At 38.6% G+C, this 23,744-nt stretch overlaps 1 protein-coding gene across 10 annotated transcripts in view; it reads left to right on the plus strand.

Moving 5' to 3' along the window:
• Positions 1-23,744, plus strand: part of LOC136875818 (oocyte zinc finger protein XlCOF6) — a 299,457-nt gene that overhangs the window by 13,582 nt on the left and 262,131 nt on the right. For 8 of the 10 annotated variants that reach the window (XR_011018443.1, XR_010860521.2, XM_067149431.2 and 5 more), the window contains exons 2-3: positions 5,269-5,353; positions 16,837-16,962. Coding sequence is in view for 7 of the 10 variants with exons in the window: in XM_067149431.2 (XP_067005532.1) it covers positions 5,285-5,353; positions 16,837-16,962 (195 nt within the window). In the remaining 3 variants the exon portion in view is untranslated. Of the gene's footprint in view, positions 1-2,621; positions 2,777-5,268; positions 5,354-16,836; positions 16,963-23,744 lie in introns of all 10 variants that reach the window. The other 2 variants (XM_068228184.1, XM_067149429.2) reach the window with 2 other exon arrangements.

Genomic DNA, 23,744 nt, shown 5'->3' on the forward strand with positions numbered 1-23,744 from the left:
GAAATAAATACCACTGAGGATTGTTCAGAATTACAAAGAGACCTTGAGAGTATCCAACAATGGGTTGAAGAGAATAACATGAAGGTTAATGGAGGCAAATCAACTGAAATGTCGTATGGCTTTTAGTGCCGGGATATCCCAGGACGGGTTCGGCTCGCCAGGTGCAGGTCTTTCTATTTGACTCCTGTAGACGACCTGCGCGTCGTGATGAGGATGAAATGATGATGAAGACAACACATACACCCAGCCCCCGTGCCACTGGAATTAACCAATTAAGGTTAAAATCCCCGACCCGGCCGGGAATCGAACCCGGGACCCTCTGAACCGAAGGCCAGTACGCTGACCGTTCAGCCAACGAGTCGGACGCAAATCAACTGTTACAACATTTACAAACAGGAGTTTTAAAAAACTGAATTTGAATATACTTTGGATGGGGTAGTTATCCCAAAAGATGGCAAGTGCAAATACTTAGGTGTAAGATTTGAAAGTATATTGCATTGGAAGGGTCATGTGGATGACATTATTGGGAAAGCATACAGAATGTTACATGTCATAATGAGGCTACTTAAAGGATGCAACAAAGAATTGAAAGAGAAAAGTTACTTAAGTATCGTTCGTCCATTATTGGAATATGGAAACAGTGTTTGGGATCCTCACCAAGAATACCTAATAAAAGAAATAGATACCGGAAGTGTGCAGAGGAAAGCAGCAAGATTTGTAACAGGGGATTTCAGGAGAAAGAGTAGTGTATCAGAAATGTTAAAGAAACTAGGGTGGGAAACTTTAAGTAAGAGAAGGGAGAAAACTAGACTTATAGGTTTATATAGAGCCTATACAGGAGAAGCAGCACGGGGAGATATCCGTGAGAGGCTTCAGTTGGAAAATAATTATATCGGCAGGACTGACCAAAAATATAAAATTAGAAGGAATTTTAGCAGAAGCGATTGGGGTAAATTTTCATTCATTGTGAAGGGTGTGAAGGAGTGGAACAGTTTACCAGGGGTAGTGTTTGATCCTTTTCCAAAATCTGTACAGATATTCAAGAAGAGAATAAACAGCAATAGAGAAAGTAAATGAAGTGTTAGAGGGCATTCGACCAGTGCAGGCTATTGTAAATAAAAAATGTGTGTGAATAAATTAATTCCATCCCCTGGTCTACGGAGTTTGGACAGCCAAAGTAGGGGATTGCCTATAGGGGTGAAGTACAGTGGGGACTTCGAGGGCCCTGGGACCGCTACAGTAGCTGTGAAGGCCCTTCAGGAACTCTGAAAAGTGGTGGTAAAAGGGGCTCTGGTTAAGACGCAGCAGGTCGTTATGCTACTTAGGTTCCAGAATGGGTAAGGAAAAGAAAAAGTAAATAAATGCAATGTAAATTTTAATCTGATACCAGTTGTACAGTATCATTTGAAGTAATTCCACATACTGTATATCAGTTGACTATATTTGTAAGTAGTACAGGAGATATTATAAGTAGAATTTTGTAAACAATGTAAATTTATTAAGAATGAGCTGTGTGTTTAATAGAAAAAGCTGTTAGCGTAAATTATATAATATTGTATTATAGGAAAATTTTATTCTCTTGTTGATTTAATATTTAGTGCTTGACAATAATGTATTTTAGTGTACCATTTGCCACCGAGGTAAACACCTCATTTGCAAATAAAGAGATTTTGATTTGATTTGATTTGACTATAGAGTGAATTTCAGCAACTGGTTTGCACATTACAGAAACAGGCTAATTGGCAACAAGATCACTAGACTTCTCACCTGCTCGTGTTGCATTCTGCTTTTGTCAGATACTTTCAGTTGGTACTGTCGCCTCGGAACTCTCATCACCGTCAGTTGAAGAAGCAGAAGTATTTTCACTCTCCAGAGAATCATTTCCACTTTTAACATCACTATTTTCAAGCCAGTTACGAATAACCTCATCCATGGCACACTTGGATGCCGCCATGTTTGTTTACATTGAGCGGGAAACTAAGGTGCTTTTATTTTCCGTATTTCAGCTCAGAGTTACTATTTACACAGTGAAAATAGCTTTAGGAATTATCTGACATCAATCGGGTAGGCTGCAAAACAAACAGAATCATTCTCTATGATCAGCTAACCGCAGTAATGAACTTGTAAATGTTCCGTGCACCAGGACAGAAGGTTCCGTCAGAGTATGGCAATGGCTTAAGGTGTGGTTATCAGGATCATGGGAAGGTAGGCCCTGAATCAAGTGGCTATGCGGTTTGGCTCATGTAGCTTGCATTTGGGAGATAGTGGGTTCAAACCCCACTGTTGGCAGCCCTGAAGATGGTTTCCTGTATTCTCCCATTTCCACAGCAGACAAATGATGGGGTTGTACCTGGTTGCTTCCTTCCCACTGCTAGCTCTTCCTTACCCCATCATCGCCATAAGACCTATCTGTGTCGGTGCGATGCAAAGTGTGTTGTAAAAAGAAGTACACATCCATAGGAACAGAGAACTTAATAATATATAGTAAATAATGTACACAATAATACATTAAAGTACACTTTTGTAACTCAGACGTTCAGAATAAATAATATGCCTTTAAAAAATAAAAACTGAAGCTGAAAATTTGATGTTTGAACAAGTTATGGTTTTGCTGATTGCAGTGTGAAAATGTCCTCTTGTATTACAACTTACGGTACAGAGGGGTGCTACTTCAAGCTCCTCATGTTTTACAAACACAGCACTGTGTTTTTAAGAGACACAAGGCACTTATGGCAGAAATGTTTTCAAGAATCGTCCAGAAAACATTCATCTGGAGGTAAGCAGAAGTGAAAGAGCCTATTGCTGTATAATTTGTAATCAGACCATACCCATTTAGATGCTGATTTTCCTAACAAATATGTTGATGATGTTGCCACTTAAAACCAAATGTGGCAATATGAGTGTTTGAATATTAAGAGCTCAGATTGAAAACCACTTCTAGGGAAAGAAGACAAGGCAGGAACGTATCCAACAGTTGTATCGAGTAAAGACGTGGTTGTGGTACTACAAGAAACTGTTGATGCCAATGAAATGGGACAGAAATTGAGAGATGTAAGGCACCGGGAATTGATGGCATTTCCAACTCAGCTCCAACTTGTCTTTCCATGAGTTGCAAGAAGATCAGTTTGGCTTCAGAAAAAATGTAGGAACATATGAAGCTACCCTGGCTTTACGTTTGATCTTAGATGATCGAATTAGAAAGGACAAGCGCAAGTGGTGTTTAGAATCAATGATTCATTAACAAAAGGTGTGGGACTAAAGAAAATGATGGAACTAGTTGCAGTTGGAAGTGCATAGTAAATTCACAGTAGCTTGCAGACTGGACACTGGTCTATGATGCAGATGTACAAGTATATTTGATAGTTTGTGCTCAAAGTGTTTGACTTGTTTGTAACTTGACGCTTTGAAATTTTTCTCTAAAATGTTAATTCTCTTGCATTCCAGCAGATAATTATGCATTATGGAGGAGGCAGTGTTTATAAAATTTGAACCAGGTATAGATCTAGAAAATGAATTTGATAATGTTGATTGTATCAAGCTATTTGTGACTTTGAAGGTGATTGGGATCAGATACTGAGAATGAAGAATTATGTGCAATTTGTACAAAAATCACTCTACAGTGATAAAATTCAAGGTCTTTGAAAAAGAAGCAGCAATCCAGAAAGGAGTGAGGCAAGGATGCAGTTTGTCCCCACTCCTTTTAAGTATTTCTATAGAACAGGCTGTAAAGGAAATCAAAGAGAGATTTTGAAAGGGAATCACAATCCAAGGAGTGGAAATCAAAACTCTGACATTTGCCGATGATATTGTTATTATATCTAAGACTTCAGAAGATTTAGAGAAATTGCTGATTGGTATGGACAAACTCTTGGTTAAGAAGTACAGGATGAAAATAAACAAAATCGCATATGCCTGTAGTGCTGGGAGTGTCCGAGGACATGTTTGGCTCACCAGATCCAGGTCTTTTGATTTAACCCCCGTAGGCAACCTGTGCATCATGGTGAGGACGAAATGATGATGACAACACATACACCCAGCCCCCATGCCAGCAGAATTAACCAGTGTTGGTTAAAATTCCCAGCCCTGCCAGGAATTGAACCTGGAACCCCTGTGATTAGAGGGAAACCTGCTAACCATTTAGCCCTGGAGCTGGACATGATGAAATGAATGGACTGCAGTCAAACAAAGTCAGGTGATGCAGGTGGTGTTAGATTAGGAAATGGAAGTAGATGAGTATTGTTACTTGGGTAGTAAAACAAATAACGATGGCAGAAGCAAGGAAGGAAGGCATTTCTTAAGAAAAGACTGGCATCAATCCAGTCTATGGACTGATGACAAGTAGGATTGCCGCATTTCATCATCTGTGATATACAATCAATTTCTATGTTTCAGTATGCTTGTCAAAAGGGAGGTGAGAACCTACAGTAATTAGTCTGGCTTCAGATGTTTGTAAAACTGTGGCTTTTGCTTATTGTCCTCTTCTGTTTCATTGAAATGCCACATCCATACTAATAGCAGCACGTGAGAATTACGTACCATTATTGCCACAAGTAGAGTGTTTATGTCACTGTAATATGCAGTACTCATTTATGTGACTTTTTCCTCGTATTATTTTGATATTATGTTTCCTTGTGTTGGCCAAGTTCCTCGCTTAGGCTTGGCTCCCTCTTGAACAATTTATATTCTAAGGGTGTTTATGCAAGTCAGGGTGTATGGGTCTGGGGTGTTCCTTTTAAATGTAATTGAATCAAGGTATAGCAATGTGTATACCATGAGTTTGAAGTTATGATCAACGGTGTTCTTTAAGAAGCCAACTGTGCTCTACGTGAGGGAATGCTGCGTCGACTCAAGATACTTGTTCATAAACTAACAGACATTAAAGTAGTATGAATAGTTGGTGGTAAAAACCGATGGGAGCATTGGCAGGAGCAGTTTCAGACTGGGAAGCTAAATGCCTAGTTAGTAGCAAACTTATTGGATGAAGTAGTATCCATAAAGCTGCTTCATTTGGAGGGTATGAGAAGTAGAGGGAGACCAAGACAGTGATGTGTAGACTCAAGGATTCATTAGGTGTGGGACTAAAGAAAATGATGTAACTAGTTGCAGTTGGAAGTGCATAGTAAATTCACAGCTACTTGTAGACTGGACACCGGTCTATGATGCAGATGTAAAAGTGTATTTGATAGTTTCTGATCAAAGTGTTTTGGCTTGTTTGTAACTTGATGCTTTGAATTTTTTCTCTAAAATATTATTTCTCCTGTATTCCAGCAAATAATTACCCATTATGGAGGAGGCAGTGTTTATAAAATGTGAACCAGAATGGCTGCCTGAAGCAGAAGACATCTCAAATTTTGTAAGTAATCATTAATTGAATACAGGAAAACTTAACATTGGCAGTGAACCTGAATACTGAATACATTTTTGAGGCATACAAAACGTTGTCATTGATGATATCTTGTGTGTGTGCTTTGAAACTCTGGCGTTAATGTTGGCTATGGTAATCGTGAGGCTGTCAAGCAACACATTGTTTGCATGATTCTAGGCGGTCTATGTGGTTTGAGTCTTGTGTAGGTTGCCAAGCTTAGGTGGGAAGTGGAATTCACTCGATTTTGAAAGTGGAGGTACCTTTCCTTTTATAAAGTGAGTGCAGTGGTAGCTACGTACAACAATTCCTTTTACATCTCTATCATTTTGGCTGTTTACTGTACTACAGCTTGTCACTAAAGAACTCAATCTGCTTTCAAGCTCAACAGCTGTGAACAACTAATCACTGACATACCACAAAGAAACATAGCCACCAGCGAAGCCCTAAAAGTTGTTAGGCATGGAAATTCTGTTAACCCATTGAGTCCCTGCATATTCGTTGGATTGAAACTGCATTGGCGCTGGGATTAGTTTGGAGGAAATATAGTGTCGCTACATATCATGAGAAATTTCTTATTTACAAGACCCTTAAAGATTTAAATATACATGAAAACAAAAGGCTTTCATACCACAAACTGCGGAACAAGGAATACAGTAAAACATTTTATTTTATTAGCATCACGGGACTGTGCTCAGTCCGCCTGCTGAGCTGTAACACAGTCTTCTCTTTGCACTTCCTCTTCGTTTTCCACATTTATTTGTTCTTCAGGAGCGTTGCTCACACTATTACTAATGTTACTACTAATTTCACTGAAAAAATTACATTCCTAATCATCATTACTTCCTAAAAGGGGTTATATATCGGTAAATGTCGGTTCTATACTGGCAGCCATCTTGTTTACAAGCGACTCTCAAAGTCTAGGGATAGCCCACTTTAAACTAATATTACCAAGCACATTATCGATATATATTAGCAAAGAGCATATAACATTGCAAAGGGAGAGTCCCTACTCAAATCATAAATGCAACTCATTCTGCCATCTCTTGAGGAAAAGTTGAATTACGTAGTAAAATGAGACAACGGAACAGTTCCGTCCGGCATTTGGTCCACCGAGACAAAGCACGGAACGGTTCCGTGGCTCAGGCCCAATGAGTTAAATAACTGAATTAGGCAACTCAGTATTTGGCATTAAAAACAATCAACGACAGAATAGAAATGAGAACCTAATCATCACAAAAACAAAAAATGATAACATAAGTACATAGATAAAACTAAATAATTCATCAGCAACAACAGAATTCAAGAGTGATGGGACCCAACAAACACATTTCAAAATGAGCAATAAAGAAATCAGATATTATTATCACAAAACAAGAAAAAGAAAGATGACGTAAAGACTTCCAAGTCAGGCTGAGTAGCTCAGATGGTCGATGCGTTGGCCTTCTGACCCCAATTTGGCTTGTCCAATCCTCGCTCTGTTTGGTGGCATTTGAAGGTGCTAAAATACTTCAGCCTCATGTCGGTAGATTTACTGACACATAAAAGAACTCTTGTGGGACAAAATTGCAACACGTTGGCATCTTCGAAAGCCATGATAAAGTAGTTAGTGGAATGTAGAATCAATAGCATTATTATTAAAAACTCCCCCATATAAAGAGCCGTACCCTATTAGATCAATAGTAAATTTCAAAGATGCAATGTCAGCAAGGTATTCAACCAGATTTTAAAAGAAAAAATCTCACTCAAAGAAGACAGCTTGATTAAAAACAACCTACAACTAATCAAAGAACTAAAACTAAGAATGGGAGCTCAAAAATGATATTCTTTGACTTCAACAACATGTACACTAATGTACCAATAGAAACGTGGAAGCTTGTCTATAAATTAGTAATTATATTTATAGAAACCCTTGTAAAAGATAACACTTTACTACAAGAAACAAGAGAAATTATTAATCTTCTTAGAACATCATTAAACCAAAATTGCTTTATATTCAATGAGAAAATCTATTGTCAAAAAGAAGGGTTAGACATGGGCTCACCATTGGCAGGTATAATAACCAACATTTTTCTAGATAACTTCGAAAAGATTTTCATACACTTTATAATTCCTTTTTTGCTTGTGGCTTACGTCGCACCGACACAGATAGGTCTTATGGCGACCAAGGGGTAGGAAAGGCCTAGAAGCTGGAAGGAAGTGGCCGTGGCCTTAATTAAGGTACAGCCCTAGCATTTGCCTGGTGTGGAAATGGGAAACCATGGAAAACCATCTTCAGGGCTGCCGACAGTGGGATTTGAACCCACTATCTCCTGGAGACAAGCTCACAGCCGCGTGCGTCTAACCGCACGGCCAACTTGCCCGGTCGTTATAATTCTCTCATGTTAGGTCCATATTGAAATATACGTAAATACAAAGTATGTTACAAGTGCTATTTTTAATATCAACGTATTCAGTACAAAGAGATCTAGTAAATTAAGAATTAAATCTTATTATAAAATATTACAAGGGACATGTTTCACGCATATTAAGGGCACTATCAGTCTCAAACTCAAACCTGTATGGTGAATAATCAGGATCTTGATTGCTCGTAAAAATCATAAAAAGAGGATATCAATATAGGTGTTTGTCTTACATAAAATTATTAGAATGTCCTTGGTTAAAATCGTAGTATCAAGCAGCATGTCACATGTTCACAAGATTACACTTTGCGGAGCGCTGAGTCAATGCGCCCGAAACCTGTTGAGGGTAGAGCAATAAACATCTCAGCCTTTATAATGAAACAGAAATGTGTTTCCTTGAATACTCCTGTTGGAAGATAAGAAAAAGTAAAGCTGATAGACTGTTAAAGATGTTAATTTCGTATGTTAAGATAAGTCAACAGTCTTCTTAAGAAGCTGTTCAGCTGTCTATAGTGTTATTTAACCGGCTTGAAGGAGTGAAAGTCGAATGTGTTACGATAAGATAATAGTTGTGAGAGCAAGGAAAGGTATTCGGCTGTCTATATCTTGCTTGAAGGAGCGAATATTGACGTTGATAGAGCTTTTTTCTGTGAAGTCTGTTGCACGAGGAGAGTGAATGCTTAGGAAAGGTATTTTTGAAGAGAATGTGGGTTTAAGGAAAAAGGAAACATGGAGAATGTATAAAACACTTACCCTTTCGTCTGTAAAGATGTAAATCAGTTATGGAATGGTTAGTTGAAGAAAAACGACGTTATGTGTATGTTCATTTATTTCTTTGACTATTATGGTGTTATTCAGTTGCTATGGTAGTGTTGAATGACTGACACTTGTGCTTCTAGTATTGTATCGATGTGAGATTGGCGGAGGGGAGGGGGTAGGCGGGGCGTTAAGTTTATATGTTGTTGGTTGCAGGTGATTTGCGTGGTCGGACAGGGAGGGAGTCATGTTCGCGTGCGGGAGAATTGCCGGGGCGGACATGAAGGGAGTTGTGTTAGTTAAAGTAGTGGAGGTTCTAGGAGATGTTAATTTAAGATTTTTAAGAATGTAGTTATGTTTTGAATTTAGAGTTTGCAGTAATTTGGGTAAACTTTTGTATAATGGATTCTTGACTTCATTGAGGTTTAGATTTTTGTTGTAGTATTGGTCCAAAAATATATAGATGGTTTCAAGTTCATTCATCAACTTTCCCTTGTCTACTCTTTTAATAATTTTGAGGTATTGTTCTATCGTTGTGAAGTGATGTCCTGTTTCTTTTCATATTGGAGCTCATAGATGAAAATTTTTTGTGCTTAATGGCATTATAGTGTTCTAAGTACCTAGTTTGAAAACTCCAGCCTATTTGACCAATATAACAGATGTTGCATTGCGTGCAGGTGAGCCTGTATATGCCTGAGCTTGAGTAAATGTTTTTGCTTGAATTGACTGTGTTGTGATTAAAAACTAATTTTTGGTTAGTGTTTGTTGTCCTAAAAGCTATACTGGTATTTTTGTTTTTTATTGGGTTCAAGACCTGGTGAAAGTTTGGATTGCTGTAGGTGAAGGTAGCAAATTTGGTTTTTTTTTGGGTTTGTCAGGGATGAGGTTTGTTGTTAATTTGAATTTGACCTTATTTATTAAATGTATAACCATTTCAAGTTTATATCCATTGATTTTTGCTAAATCCTTTATATAATTTAGTTCCATTTCAAGGTACTTGGGTGTTAGAGGGATTTTTAAAGCTCTGTAAATTAAACTGTGAAAAGTGGCCAATTTATGGGAGTTTGATTGTTAATGGGGTGTGAGCAGGTTTTCTGTAAATTTGAAAATCAAATTTGCCATTAATATGAGTTACTGTGAGATCTAGAAAATTTGAGGATCTACTGACTTCATCTTCCTTGGTGAATTTAATATTTTGGTCTAGGTTGTTTAAATAATTTAAAATATCGGTACTGTTGTTGAGATCTTTATTGATTATTACGAATGTGTCATCTGCATACCGAAGCCATAAGCTAAGGCCTTTTTTTATTTATTATTTTATGATCTAAAGAATCCAAATAGATGTTGGCTAAGATTCCTGATAAGGGATCTCCCATAGGCCGTCTTGGTGGTAAATTTTAACATTAAAAGTGAAACACTTGTTTTTTGCAAAAAAATAAGGTTTTTTATGAAGTCTCCTAATTCAAGTTTGCTGAGGTTGCTGTGTTTTGCGAGGTTGTCTTCTATAATATTGACAGTTTCCTTTGTTGGTACATTAGAATATATATTAGTGATGTCAAGACCACATAATATGATTTGGTAGTAAGGTGAATTTTTTTTAAATTTTGCAGAAGTCTATTGAATTTTTTAAAGGAGAACTATTGTTAAACCTGTAATGCCTTTTTAGAAAATAGTAGATATATTTTGAGGTTGGGCGTATGGTGTGTTGCTCTGCCTGTGGGGGTTTTAGGGTTCATAAGGATCAGTTTTTGTTCTTCTTGTTCATTGAGTAAAAATGTGGAATTCCTTAATAGTGTTTTCAATTTTCACTGGAGTCTTATTGTGGGGTCTTTATTGACTAAGGTGTAAGTCTCATTTGTGAAAAATTCTTCCGTTTTCTCAATGTAAACTTTCTTATCTATTAGAACCTTAGTCCCTCATTTACCGGCTTTAGTTACTATTATGTCGTTATCTCTTATTTTGTTTTTTACCTCCTTAATTAATTTTGAATGATTGAGAACAGCATTTTTATTTAAGCCTTCAATTAGTGTTGGAAGTTTCTGTTTTATATTATATCTAGTGTCATTTTGTAATTCTAGAGGTAGTTTTGAAATATTCGTCTCTACTTCTGCTATGGTGGTGATAACATCATTTTCTTTTTGTATACTAGGCCAATTGTATTTTAAACCTTTACCTAAAAGTTCCATTTCTTTTTCTGAGAAGCTTGTGTTCGTCAAGTTAACTAGGGCGGGAGAGTTGTTGAAAGAAGGAACCCCTTTTCTTTAAGTGTATGGCTGCTTGTAGTTGATTTTCTTTTAAGTGAGCCAGCTTTTTATCTAATGTGAACTGTTTCCTGCTTAGAATATCATTTAATTTATAATCAACATGTAATTGAAATGAATTCCATTCTATAGGGTTCACATATTGAGACACTGATAAGTGTAGTTTGTACAGTCGTAAGTTTAATAATGTTATTGGCTTTACATCCCACTAACTACTTTTTCGGTTTTCGGAGCTGTTGTAAGTTTAAAAGTGACTTCTTCTTATAGAAAATTTTCATTTGGTCCTTAACCAGATTTCATTGGTTTTGTTTTCTGTTTTTAATAAGTTATGAGCTGATAAGTTTTCCCTTTGGACATGTCCCAAGAGTCTTGTTACTAGTTTTAGTCTCAGAACAAATATGTCTTTAATTAAACTGCTAATCTTAACCTTCAGGTTGAGAAATTTGTTTAGCATATAGTAGGCCTGGTTGGCTTCTACATTACACGTTACAATTCTTATGTCAGGTCCATATTGAATTGTACGTAAATATAAGGTATGCTACAAGTGTTATTTTTAATATCCACCTATTCAATACAAAGAAATCTAGTAAATTAAGAATTAAATCTTATAAAATGTTACAAGGGACATGTGAGAGAAACACGACATCACTTCACAATGATAAAACAAGACCTAATACCAATATAAATGGTCCGTTATTGGACATTAGAAATTTTCCAGCTAACTCATTCTTGGTTGCCAGCGTTTCGCCTCTGTGTGCTAGGCTGGGCTCATCAGTTGGTACCTAGCACACCTGCTAATTGTAGCCATGGCAGTGCCAATGCACTATGAGAGACTTTGTCTCATTACCAAAAATTGATGCCTGCGTGTCCATCAGACGATACAGATGTTCATTCCCATAAGGAATCTGAAATATTTGTTCTGAATGAGTAAATTTATAATAACAATATAAAAGGTCCGTTATTGGACATTATGAATTTTCCAGCTAACTCATTCCTGGTTGCCAGCGTTTCGCCCCCGTGTGCTAGGCTGGGCCCATCAGTTGGTACCTAGCACACCTTCTGCTTGCTAGGCCCTTTCTAGAGCGAGTTCTTACTAAACTGCTCTCATGGCTGAAGTTCTGACTGTAAGAGCCGAGCCAATGGCGCTCTCCAGTGGGAGATTGAGTTGTGAACTTTATGTGTGTTGCAACACAGCCTCTTTCTCCTCCTGTTAGAATGCTGCTTGTTAGGGCTGCTCTGGGGCGAGTTCTTACAAAGTTACTATCATGACTGCAGTTCTGACTGTAAGAGTGGAGCCAGTGGCGCTCTCCACTGGGAGATTGTGTTGTGAAGTTTATGTGTGCATCACAACACAGCCTCTTTCTCCCCCTGTTAGAATGCTGCTTGTTAGGGCTGCTCTGGGGTGAGTTCTTACAAAGTTACTATCATGACTGCAGTTCTGACTGTAAGAGCCGAGCCAATGGCGCTCTCCACTGGGAGATTGTGTTGTGAAGTTTATGTGTGCATCACAACACAGCCTCTTTCTCCCCCTGTTAGAATGCTGCTTGTTAGGGCTGCTCTGGGGTGAGTTCTTACAAAGTTACTATCATGACTGCAGTTCTGACTGTAAGAGCCGAGCCAATGGCGCTCTCCAGTGGGAGATTGTGTTGTGAAGTTTATGTGTGCATCACAACACAGCCTCTTTCTCCCCCTGTTAGAATGCTGCTTGTTAGGGCTGCTCTGGGGTGAGTTCTTACAAAGTTACTATCATGACTGCAGTTCTGACTGTAAGAGCCGAGCCAATGGCGCTCTAACAGACAGAATTCTAACAGAAGAAGGAAGAGGCTGTGTTGTATTGCACACATAAACTTCACAACTCAATCACCTACAGGAAAGTGACATTGGCTCGGCTCTTACAGTTCTGAACTGCAGTCATGACAGTAGTTTGGTAAGAACTCGCTCTAGAGCAGCTCTAGGAAGCATCGTTCTATCAGGAGGAGGAAGAGGCTGTGTTGTAACTCGCACGTAAATTTCACAACTCAGTCTCCTACTGAAGAGCGACGTTGGCTCGGCTCTTACAGTTGCGAACTACAGCAATGGCAGTAGTTTCCTTATCCATGTGTACACGCAGTTCGTTTTCTGCTATTGTGCTGCATAAGTAAGCCTTCTGAACCCAGTACTACTAGTTATTGGCCCATAGTTTGAAAAGGAATGTGCTAATGATGTATGGCTTATTAGTTTGTAAGGAGCAGCTTCCACTGATTGACTGGAAACTGTTGAGATTTTTGTTGTTAGCAAGTTGAAAAGCATGGTCTCTATTCTGTGAGTAGCTCTGCAACAAGTAAGAATTTTTTTGACATTAGATTATTACTCTGGACTTATTTATATGTTGGAATGTTATTTTTATTGCAATAATAACACTATAAGCTAATATAATTGTGTATGCTAGGCCAGTGTGTGTGGTAATATTGAACGATGTGATTTCTTGACATATCTTGTATTAATCAGTCAATCAATACTGATCTGCATTTAGGGCAGTCGCTCAGGTGGCAGATTCCCTATTTGTTGTTTTCCTAGCCTTTTCCTAAATGATTTCAAAGAAATTGGAAATTTATTGAACATCTCTCTTGGTAAGTTATTCCAATCCCTAACTCCCCTTCCTATAAATGAATATTTGCCCCAGTTTGTCCTCTTGAAATCCAACTTTATCTTCATATTGTGATCTTTCCTACTTTTATAAACGCCATTCGAACTTATTCGTCTACTAATGTCATTCCACGCCAACTCTCCGCTGACAGCCCGGAACACGCCGGATAAGCCATACATCTAATTTTTGATCTGATTTTTTATATGCTCTATTGGTGGAAAAGAATCTAATTCCCTTCATGGGAACTTAGAATTTCCACATACCACTTAGTCGAGCAGCTCTTCTTCTTTCTCTCAATTCTTCCCAACCCAAACATTGCAACATTTTTGTAACACTACTCTTTTGTCGGAAATCGCCCAGAACAAATCGAGCTGCTTTTCTTTGGATTTTTTCCAGTTCTTGATTCAGGTAATCCTGGTGAGGGTCCCATACACTGGAACCATACTCTAGTTGGGGTCTTACCAGAGACTTATATGCCCTCTCCTTTACATCCTTACTACAACCCCTAAACACCCTCATAACCATGTGCAGAGATCTGTACCCTTTATTTACAATCCCATTTATGTGATTACCCCAGTGAAGATCTTTCCTTATATTAACACCTAGATACTTACAGTGATCCCCAAAAGGAACTTTCACCCCATCAACACAGTAATTAAAACTGAGAGGACTTTTCCTAGTTGTGAAACTCACAGCCTGACATTTAACCCCGTTTATCAACATACCATTGCCTGCTGTCCATCTCACAATATTTTCGAGGTCACGTTGCAGTTGCTCACAATCTTGTAACTTATTTATCACTCTATAGAGAATAACATCATCCGCAAAAAGCCTTACCTCCGATTCCACTCCTTTACTCATATCATTTATATATATATAAGAAAACATAAAGGTCCGATAATACTGCCTTGAGGAATTCCCCTCTTAATTATTACAGGGTCAGATAAAGCTTCACCTACTCTAATTCTCTGAGATCTATTTTCTAGAAATATAGCAACCCATTCAGTCACTCTTTTGTCTAGTCCAATTGCACTCATTTTTGCCAGTAGTCTCCCATGATCCACCCTATCAAATGCTTTAGACAGGTCAATCGCGATACAGTCCATTTGACCTCCAGAATCCAAGATATCTGCTATATCTTGCTGGAATCCTACAAGTTGAGCTTCAGTGGAATAACCTTTCCTAAAACCGAATTGCCTTCTATCGAACCAGTTATTAATTTTACAAACATGTCTAATATAATCAGAAAGAATGCCTTCCCAAAGCTTACATACAATGCATGTCAAACTTACTGGCCTGTAATTTTCAGCTTTATGTCTATCACCCTTTCCTTTATACACAGGGGCTACTATAGCAACTCTCCATTCATCTGGTATAGCTCCTCCGACCAAACAATAATAAAATAATTACTTCAGATATGGTACTATATCCCAACCCATTGTCTTTAGTATATCCCCAGAAATCTGATCAATTCCAGTCGCTTTTCTAGTTTTTAACTTTTGTATCTTGTTGTAAATGTCATTGTTATCATATGTAAATTTTATTACTTCTTTGGCCTTAGTCTCCTCCTCTATCTCGACATTATCCTTGTAACCAACAATCTTTACATACTGCTGACTGAATACTTCTGCCTTTTGAAGATCCTCACATACACACTCCCCTTGTTCATTAATTATTCCTGGAATGTCCTTCTTGGAACCTGTTTCTGCCTTAAAATACCTATACATACCCTTCCATTTTTCACTAAAATTCGTATGACTGCCAATTATGCTTGCCATCATATTATCCTTAGCTGCCTTCTTTGCTAGATTCAATTTTCTAGTAAGTTCCTTCAATTTCTCCTTACTTCCACAGTCATTTCTAACTCTATTTCTTTCCAGTCTGCACCTCCTTCTTAGTCTCTTTATTTCTCTATTATAATAAGGTGGGTCTTTACGATTCCTTACCACCCTTAATGGTACAAACCTGTTTTCGCATTCCTCAACAATTTCTTTAAACCCATCCCGGAGTCTGTTTACTTTTATATTTACCGTTTTCCACCGATCATAGTTACTTTTTAGAAACTGCCTCATGTCTGCTTTATCAGCCATATGGTACTGCCTAACAGTCCTACTTTTAAGACCTTCCTTTCTATCACATTTATTTTTAACTACCACAAAAACAGCTTCATGATCACTAATACCATCTATTACTTCAGTTTCCCTATAGAGCTCATCTGGTTTTATCAGCACCACATCCAAAATATTTTTCCCTCTGGTTGGTTCCATCACTTTCTGAATCAGCTGTCCTTCCCATATTAACTTATTTGCCATTTGTTGGTCATGCTTCCTGTCGTTCGCATTTCCTTCCCAATTGACATCTGGATAATTCAGATCTCCCGCTACAGTCACATTTCTTTCCATGTCGTTTCCCACATAGCTGACTATCCTATCAAATAATTCCGAATCCGCATCAGTGCTACCCTTTCCCGATCTGTACACTCCAAATATATCAAGTTGCCTATTATCTTTAGAAATGAGCCTTACACCTAGAATTTCGTGTGTCTCATCTTTAACTTTTTCGTAGCTTACAAATTCTTCTTTCACCAGAATGAACACTCCGCCTCCCACCCTTCTTATCCTATCTCTACGATACACACTCCAGTGCCGTGAGAAAATTTCTGCATCCATTATATCATTTCTCAGCCATGATTCAACTCCTATTACAATATCTGGTGAATATATATCTATTAAATTACTTAATTCTATTCCTTTCCTTACAATACTTCTACAGTTCAACACTAACAATTTTATGTCATCCCTACTTGATTTCCAGTTCCCTGTTCCCTTATCACCGCTCCCTAGGCCATCCCGTTTCTCTGAATGTACCTCCCTATTACCCTTCCAAACAAATTTCCTAACTTACATGTACCACTGCGGTTTAAGTGAAGGCCATCTGAGCGCAGATCCTTATCTCCTACCCACCCATTAGGATCTAGAAATTTCACTCCCAGTTTCCCACATACCCACTCCATAGTCTCATTTAAATCCCCAATCACCCTCCAGTCAGTATCCCTCCTACACAGTATTCCACTAATAACAATCTCTGCTTTCTTAAACTTCATCCGTGCTGCATTTACCAGATCCCACACATCTCCAACTATGTTGGTACTTATATCAGCTTGCCTTACGTTGTTGGTACCAACGTGAAACACTACCACCTTCTCCTTCCCCTCCTCCCTCTCTTCTACTTTCCTCAACATCTGCCTCAACCTAATTCCTAGATAACACTCTACCCTGGTTCCCTTTCCTCCACACACTTTCCCCACGTGTCTAACGATGGAATCTCCCATGACCAGAACCACAACCGTACCCACCTCGTTTGATCCCCTCCCCTCATCTTCATATAAACATTTGTCTTGTAACAAATGCCTTGTTTATTATTTTTTAGCAGCCAAATGTTGAGCCACCCGTTAGTGAACTGGTGGAGATAAAGGTGGATCCTGACTTGATGTTACCCAATCCTGATATAGAAGAGGATAATTTGGGTGTAGCCATTGAAGAACACAGATATCAGGTGATACCTTGCAGCTTATCATACAACTTATCTGCTAACAGTGCTGTCTTGTGGACAGTACTTTTTTTATTTGCTTTTTAGTAATGCCATGATGTTCTGAAAGTTTAGGAATGCCACTTACTGTGATACTGCCAATCACATATATCATATGCAGAGGAGGTTTTGGAAGTCGGTCTATATCAGTTCATGATATAGATGTTGATTCCCATAGGGAATCTGAAATACTTGTCCTGAATGAGTAAATTTATAATACCAATATAAATGGTCCGTTATTGGACATTATAAATTTTCCAGCTAACTCATTCTTGGTTGCCAGCGTTTCGCCCTCGTGTGCTAGGGTGGGCTCATCAGTTGGTACCTAGCACACCTACCAATACGCTGGCTAGTGCATACCGTGGAGGCCACTGCGTAGGCTAACTAGAGCCACCGGCAGTGCCAGTGCACTAAGAGACTTTGTCTCATTATCAAAAATTGATGCCTGCTTGGCCATCAGATGATATAGATGTTGATTCCCATAGGGAATCTGAAATATTTGTCCTGAATGAGTAAATTGGCATTGGCACTGCCGGTGGCTCTAGTTAGCCTACGCAGTGGTCTTCACGGTATGCACTAGCCAGCGTATTGGTAGGTGTGCTAGGTACCAACTGATGAGCCCACCCTAGCACACGAGGGCGAAACGCTGGCAACCAAGAATGAGTTAGGTGGAAAATTTATAATGTCCAATAACGGACCATTTATATTGGTATTATAAATTTACTCATTCAGGACAAATATTTCAGATTCCCTATGGGAATCAACATCTATATCATCTGATGGCCAAGCAGGCATCAATTTTTGATAATGAGACAAAGTCTCTTAGTGCATTGGCACTGCCGTTGGCTCTAGTAAGCCTACGCAGTGGCCTCCACGGTATGCACTAGCCAGCGTATTTGTATTTGTGCTAGGTACCAACTGATGAGCCCACCCTAGCACACGAGGGCGAAACGCTGGCAACCAAGAATGAGTTAGCTGGAAAATTTATAATGGCCAATAACGGACCATTTATATTGGTATTATATCAGTTCATTCGGTATAAAAACTTTTACTAAGAATTTACTGTCATAGCATAATTGGTGGTCATACAACTTTTAGTGGAAAATGGAAAGGGTATGTATGGGTACTTTAAGGCAGAAACAGGGACCTGTTTCATAAAACTAACTAATAATATTAGAACTGATAAAAATAATTATTAGTTCAGCGAATTGTTTCATAAAGATTTATACATGACTAATAAAATATTGAACCCTTTTGTTCCATATTGAGGGATACCTACCTTTCTTACCTATCAGCAAAGTTCATGAGATCTGTATCTTGGGTCGTATTGGGTTCTTCGTCACTTGCTGAGGTAAAGGTAGGGTTCAGTAATTCGAATCTATCTACTAAATGAAAGGTCTGTTTAAAAGATTCCTATTTATTCATGAAATTCTAAAGCCTTCTGATTTGTCAATGGTATCATTGAAATTAATCGTGTCCACTGGACATCACAATCATGTTTATTACATAGAAGGTCAGAACACTGGTGTGGGCCTTTGACGTAACTGCCTGATGGGCATTCTTACTAGAAACCATTGTCTCAATTATTAATTAAAGAAAGGAAAGTCTGGAAATCCTTAAATTCAGCTTCCATGTGAGACTACATGTACCATCATAGTGATTCTTTATGGTCCAGCCCTTGTAACACGAACTCTGGACTCTGGTTATAATTAAGGCAGTCCAATCGGTGTGTGCCACACAGTGGTGATACGGCATGGACACTTAATTGAATCGATGTGACCTGCGCCTATGTCATGGACCGACATCTAAACTTCTGAGTTACTTTACAGTCATTGTGGATGATGACCGCAAGGAAAATGACACTACAGTGGCATATGGCCCTAATCTAAGCCACTGAGGTTGATGACCCCTTGACCATCCAAGTTTCTAGTCTGAAGGCTAAACACAATTAAGTTACATCGGTTGATGACCAAAGTTTCCACTTTACTATCCCCAGCACATTCACTGCTTACAATCAAAGTTAAATAATACAGCAATAGCAATGCTCACAATACTTTGTGGCAGTAGAATCCATTACCTTCGGATATGTCCCCTTAATCGTTACGTTAACATTTACACATTCCCCAGAAAACAAACTAAGATTTCCAGAATGCATCTCCAAGTTCTTCGCTTGATTTAAAGTTATTTCAAAATGCGGTTTCACTGAATTTAATAATTAAATAAATTTAAATGATTTAATGAAATCTTAAAAGACAACAAATTCCATATCCACGGACTCTGGTTTCTTCACAAATTCCTACGCAATTGTGATGTAAAAAAATTTTTTTTTCTGTGATGTTTATCTGTTGATTCCTATCACTGGAAAAGAACGATTACATCATTCATGTCCAGTTTATATCCTGTTTCATGACCTCACACTTTAAATCTAATCTAACTCTAGCCATTATTACCACTTGGATAACCCTAATAATCTACTTACAATCCAAAAGCAACTCGCCATATAATTACGATGTCATATCTTGTCATAACATTTTATAAAGTTGGCGCACCCCTCACAGACAAACAATCATCACTACCATCGGTCTGTATTTTGGACAACCCTGAATCTGGCTAATCTTGGTCATTATACTCTAAGTCCGTCGTATCAAATGCACATTACGTCCCCAATTAAACAAATTATACAGTATCTAATAATACTCAGGTTATTACCGGATGAAAATTTCAACTAAATCCAACATTTAACATTCTCCCTGGCTGAGAAATACAATCTCAGTTCCACGCGTGTCCCGTTATATCCCCGCTGTGTTTCCCTATCAGCTGACGGCTTCTCGCCCAAGCCTGCTTGTCAGTGATATGATACATCTGTTTCGTTCTACCTGACTGGCTTCTCAAAATGCTCCCTTTTAAACTCCGCCGACATAATTAAACAAATACGATATTCTAACCAACAAAATGCACATAGATTATACTTCAAGATGCCCACAATAATTATACAGCGTAGAGGCGCGCGGCTGTGAGCTTGCATCCGGGAGATAGTAGGTTCGAATCCCACTATCGGCAGCCCTGAAGATGGTTTTCCGTGGTTTCCCATTTTCACACCAGGCAAATGCTGGGGCTGTACCTTATCAAGGCCATGGCCGCTTCCTTCCAACTCCTAGGCCTTTCCTATCCCATCGTCGCCATAAGACCTATCTGTGTCGGTGCGACGTAAAGCCCCTAGCAAAGAAAAAAATAATTATACACGTCGCAAATTAATACCAGTGCAGATTCCTTGTATTTGCTTTCCATTCCCAACAATATAAAATCTTCCTCAGGCTTCCACAAGTCCCGGCTTCATTGACAGGTCTCTAACCTGATTCATAAATCTCATCTCGACTCACACGACAAAACTGACCTCTGTTTTCCAACTCACGACTATCACTGACAAAGAACTGGAATAAAATCCTTACTAGAATTCACGACATCTAATACGCACAGTGCTTTAATAATGAATAACTTTGCATAAAATTATATCATATTTTAATAACTGGATTTTCACGAAAATGACTGAAAAATTCTACTAAATCCTTTTTATTGTCAGTCAGACACAGTTAAAATGGGCCTATAAAAACATTTCACTCCATGACCACACTATACTCTCACCCGACAACGCGCTTCCACTCGATTGAAAATGAGTAACCATGGATTTCTTATATTATTTACGTCAAAATTTCAGACAGAAAAATTTTACGTCGAATGAACATCTTAATTTGACATCACAAAATATAGGCAGTAAACATACGGAAATGACGATCTACATTGGACGTGATATCACCTCGAAACCCTATTCAATAACTTTTTACAACATCATACGGCACTCGCAACACTTCAAAAATTTATCCAAGTGGAAAACAAAACAAATGGCCCTTTTTTAGTCGTATTCTAACATTTACAAAAACCACATAGGGGGAACAACTGCGTCGTATATACCCCATTCAAATACACATTTTTAGAGATCATGAAACAAGATATAATAGGTAGTAAGATGGTAAGTCACATACCTTCGGTGGTCACGCCAGTATTCATCATAGGGCTCACCTGTGACCCTGGCATTTTTATTTAGCCATTTTTACATTTCTACCTTTACAGATTATTTTAATTCTTCCGGTTTCCTGGAAATAAAGCATAAAAAAAAAAGAAAATACCCTTCACTTGTTTTTGTTGAGCGCACACGGTAGACTGTAATTATTTCCGCACACGACATACTTTCTTCATCCACTCCAAATTTTATTTGGTACTTTGACCGTCCTATCTGGTACAACTATTTCCACTCAAGAAAAACTATCTCCACATGGAGTCAAGACCCCAGCCACAATGGCTAAAATATGTTGGTTGAACTTAGTCTACCTTTGTTGTTTGATTTCACAGAGCAGCTCAACCCTCTGTCGTCAGCTTCATAACACAAAATGCAGGAGGCTTCGTCATGGCATCAATTCTTATTTATAGCAGTTACCCCCCCCCCCCCCCCCCCTCTGGGCATCTCCCTTTGCCGCCAAGAAAATTTCTATAACTTTTCTGAATTAACTAAACTGTAATTACAAGAGTTTTGAAGGTGACTACATAGATTTCTGGCGGTAGTGTTCATGGACATTTAAATTTTATACATGTTCAATTAGTTGAATAAATGACCTCATTTGATAGACACTATATTTTCGACTTGACTTGGGCACGCCATATACACATGCTTCGAAATAGTTCACAAAAATGACTTAAGATTCTTCCGCCGTTGACATGTGCGACTGACGTCACGTATCCCAGAGTGTGGGACCGAAGGTAATCACCCCCGTGCCATGTGTCAATTCCATGCTAATAAGAATCAAACTTCTTATTAAATTGACAATTTAATGCATAATATTCTTAGGGCACAAAGGTCATGGGTTCAATATCTTCACTCATAATATTAGTTAAGTAGTTGGCTGATACAAATGGAGGTTAGAATCGGTCTGTTGTTCCTAGCAGTAGGCTAGTGCTTGACTACAACCGATATGTTCGAGAGGCTCACTCGTTGTTGAGGTGGACTAGCAAAATCTTGGTTTACTACCCCCTGTTGGTGGTGGCGGTAGAATAATACCCACAGTATCCCCTGCATGTTGCAAGATGTGACTGAAAGGGTCTCTGTACTTGGGAGAGTGGGTTGGCGACAACGGGGCTCTGGGATGAGTCCTGCCTTTGCTTCCACTTGCCCCAGGCTCCTCACTTTCATCTACCTTTCTGACCTCCCTTGTTCAACTCTTTTTCTTTTCTGACCCTGACAGTATTAGGTTGTGAGGCCGAGAGAGTCTTTCATTCTCACGCCCTTCGTGGCACTTCTCTTTCTTTGGCCGATACCTTCGTTTTTCAAAATGTCGGATCCTTTTCATTTTCCTATCTGATTAGTGTTGTTATAGATGATGGTTGCCTAGTAGTAGCTTACTTCCTCTTAAAACAATAATCCTCACCACCGTCATCTTGGTTTACTGGTGGTATATATTGGAATGTCCGAGCAGAACTGTGTATCACTATCAACTCGTGGAGTGCAATGCGGAGCTGCTTCATTCCTTGCAGTGGAATGTTCTGTTACCAATTCTATCAAGCAAATATTCAAAAGTTTTGTAATCTAAACTAAATCTCCCATTGTGTTCACATGTTTGTTGCTGGGCTGAGTGGCTCAGACGGTTGAGGTGCTGGCCTTCTAACCCCAACTTGGCAGGTTCGATCCTGGCTCAGTCCGGTGGTATTTGAAGGTGCTCAAATACGACAGCCCCGTGTCGGTAGATTTACTGGCACGTAAAAGAACTCCCGCGGGACTAAATTCCGGCACCTTGGCGTCTCCGAAGACCTTAAAAAAGTAGTTGGTGGGACGTAAAACAAAGAACATTATTATTATTATGACGATTATTATTATTATTATTATTATTATTATTATTATTATTATTATTATTATTATTATTATTATTATTATTATTATTATTATTACATGTTTGTTACATGCCAGTGCAGGCTGTTTTTGACATAATATTTATTGAACAGTGTGTACCTACACTCGTTCTTCATCACTATTTGAATTGGAGTCGAACATTTCAGTGATCTTCATGATTTTATGCCGAAGTATTAAAATACCACTCACTTTGGTTTCACTAATAATATGAATTACTAGCAAATGTACCCGTGCTTTACTATGGTATTCTACATTGTATATGGATATTGAAGTAAATACTGTTCATGCAGTAAATAAGATTGTTTTAAAATTGCATGTCTCTTAGCACTATCTGAGAAATAGCATGGGGAGGTCCCCACATGTTCTTTGCAGTGTGAAGGGTGGGTTGTGGAGTTGTGATGATAACGGCAGGCTTACTTGCCTACTGCCATTCACAGTCGAGTTGGGAAGTTGACATTATGATTGCAGGCCCCATTGCCTACTTCGGGGTCACAATCGATTTAGGAAGATTTTGTTACAATCGCAGGCCCCCTTTCCTACTTCCAGACAGATTACAGTTGAGGAGTTTTTATTATAATGGTAGGACATTCCCTACTACCAGTCAAAATTGAGTTGTGCAGATGTCATTATAATGACAGGCCCCTTTTCCTTCTGCCAGCCAGCTTACTGCCAGTCACACAGAGTTGGTGAATTTCCATTAAAATAGCAGGCCACCATGCCTAATGCTAGTCACGTTTTAGATGGGTACATTTGTTTATAATGGTAGGCACCCTGGCCTACAGCCAAATACAAT

The sequence above is a fragment of the Anabrus simplex genome, chromosome 6, assembly GCF_040414725.1.
Source record: "Anabrus simplex isolate iqAnaSimp1 chromosome 6, ASM4041472v1, whole genome shotgun sequence".
Classification (NCBI taxonomy): domain Eukaryota; kingdom Metazoa; phylum Arthropoda; class Insecta; order Orthoptera; family Tettigoniidae; genus Anabrus; species Anabrus simplex.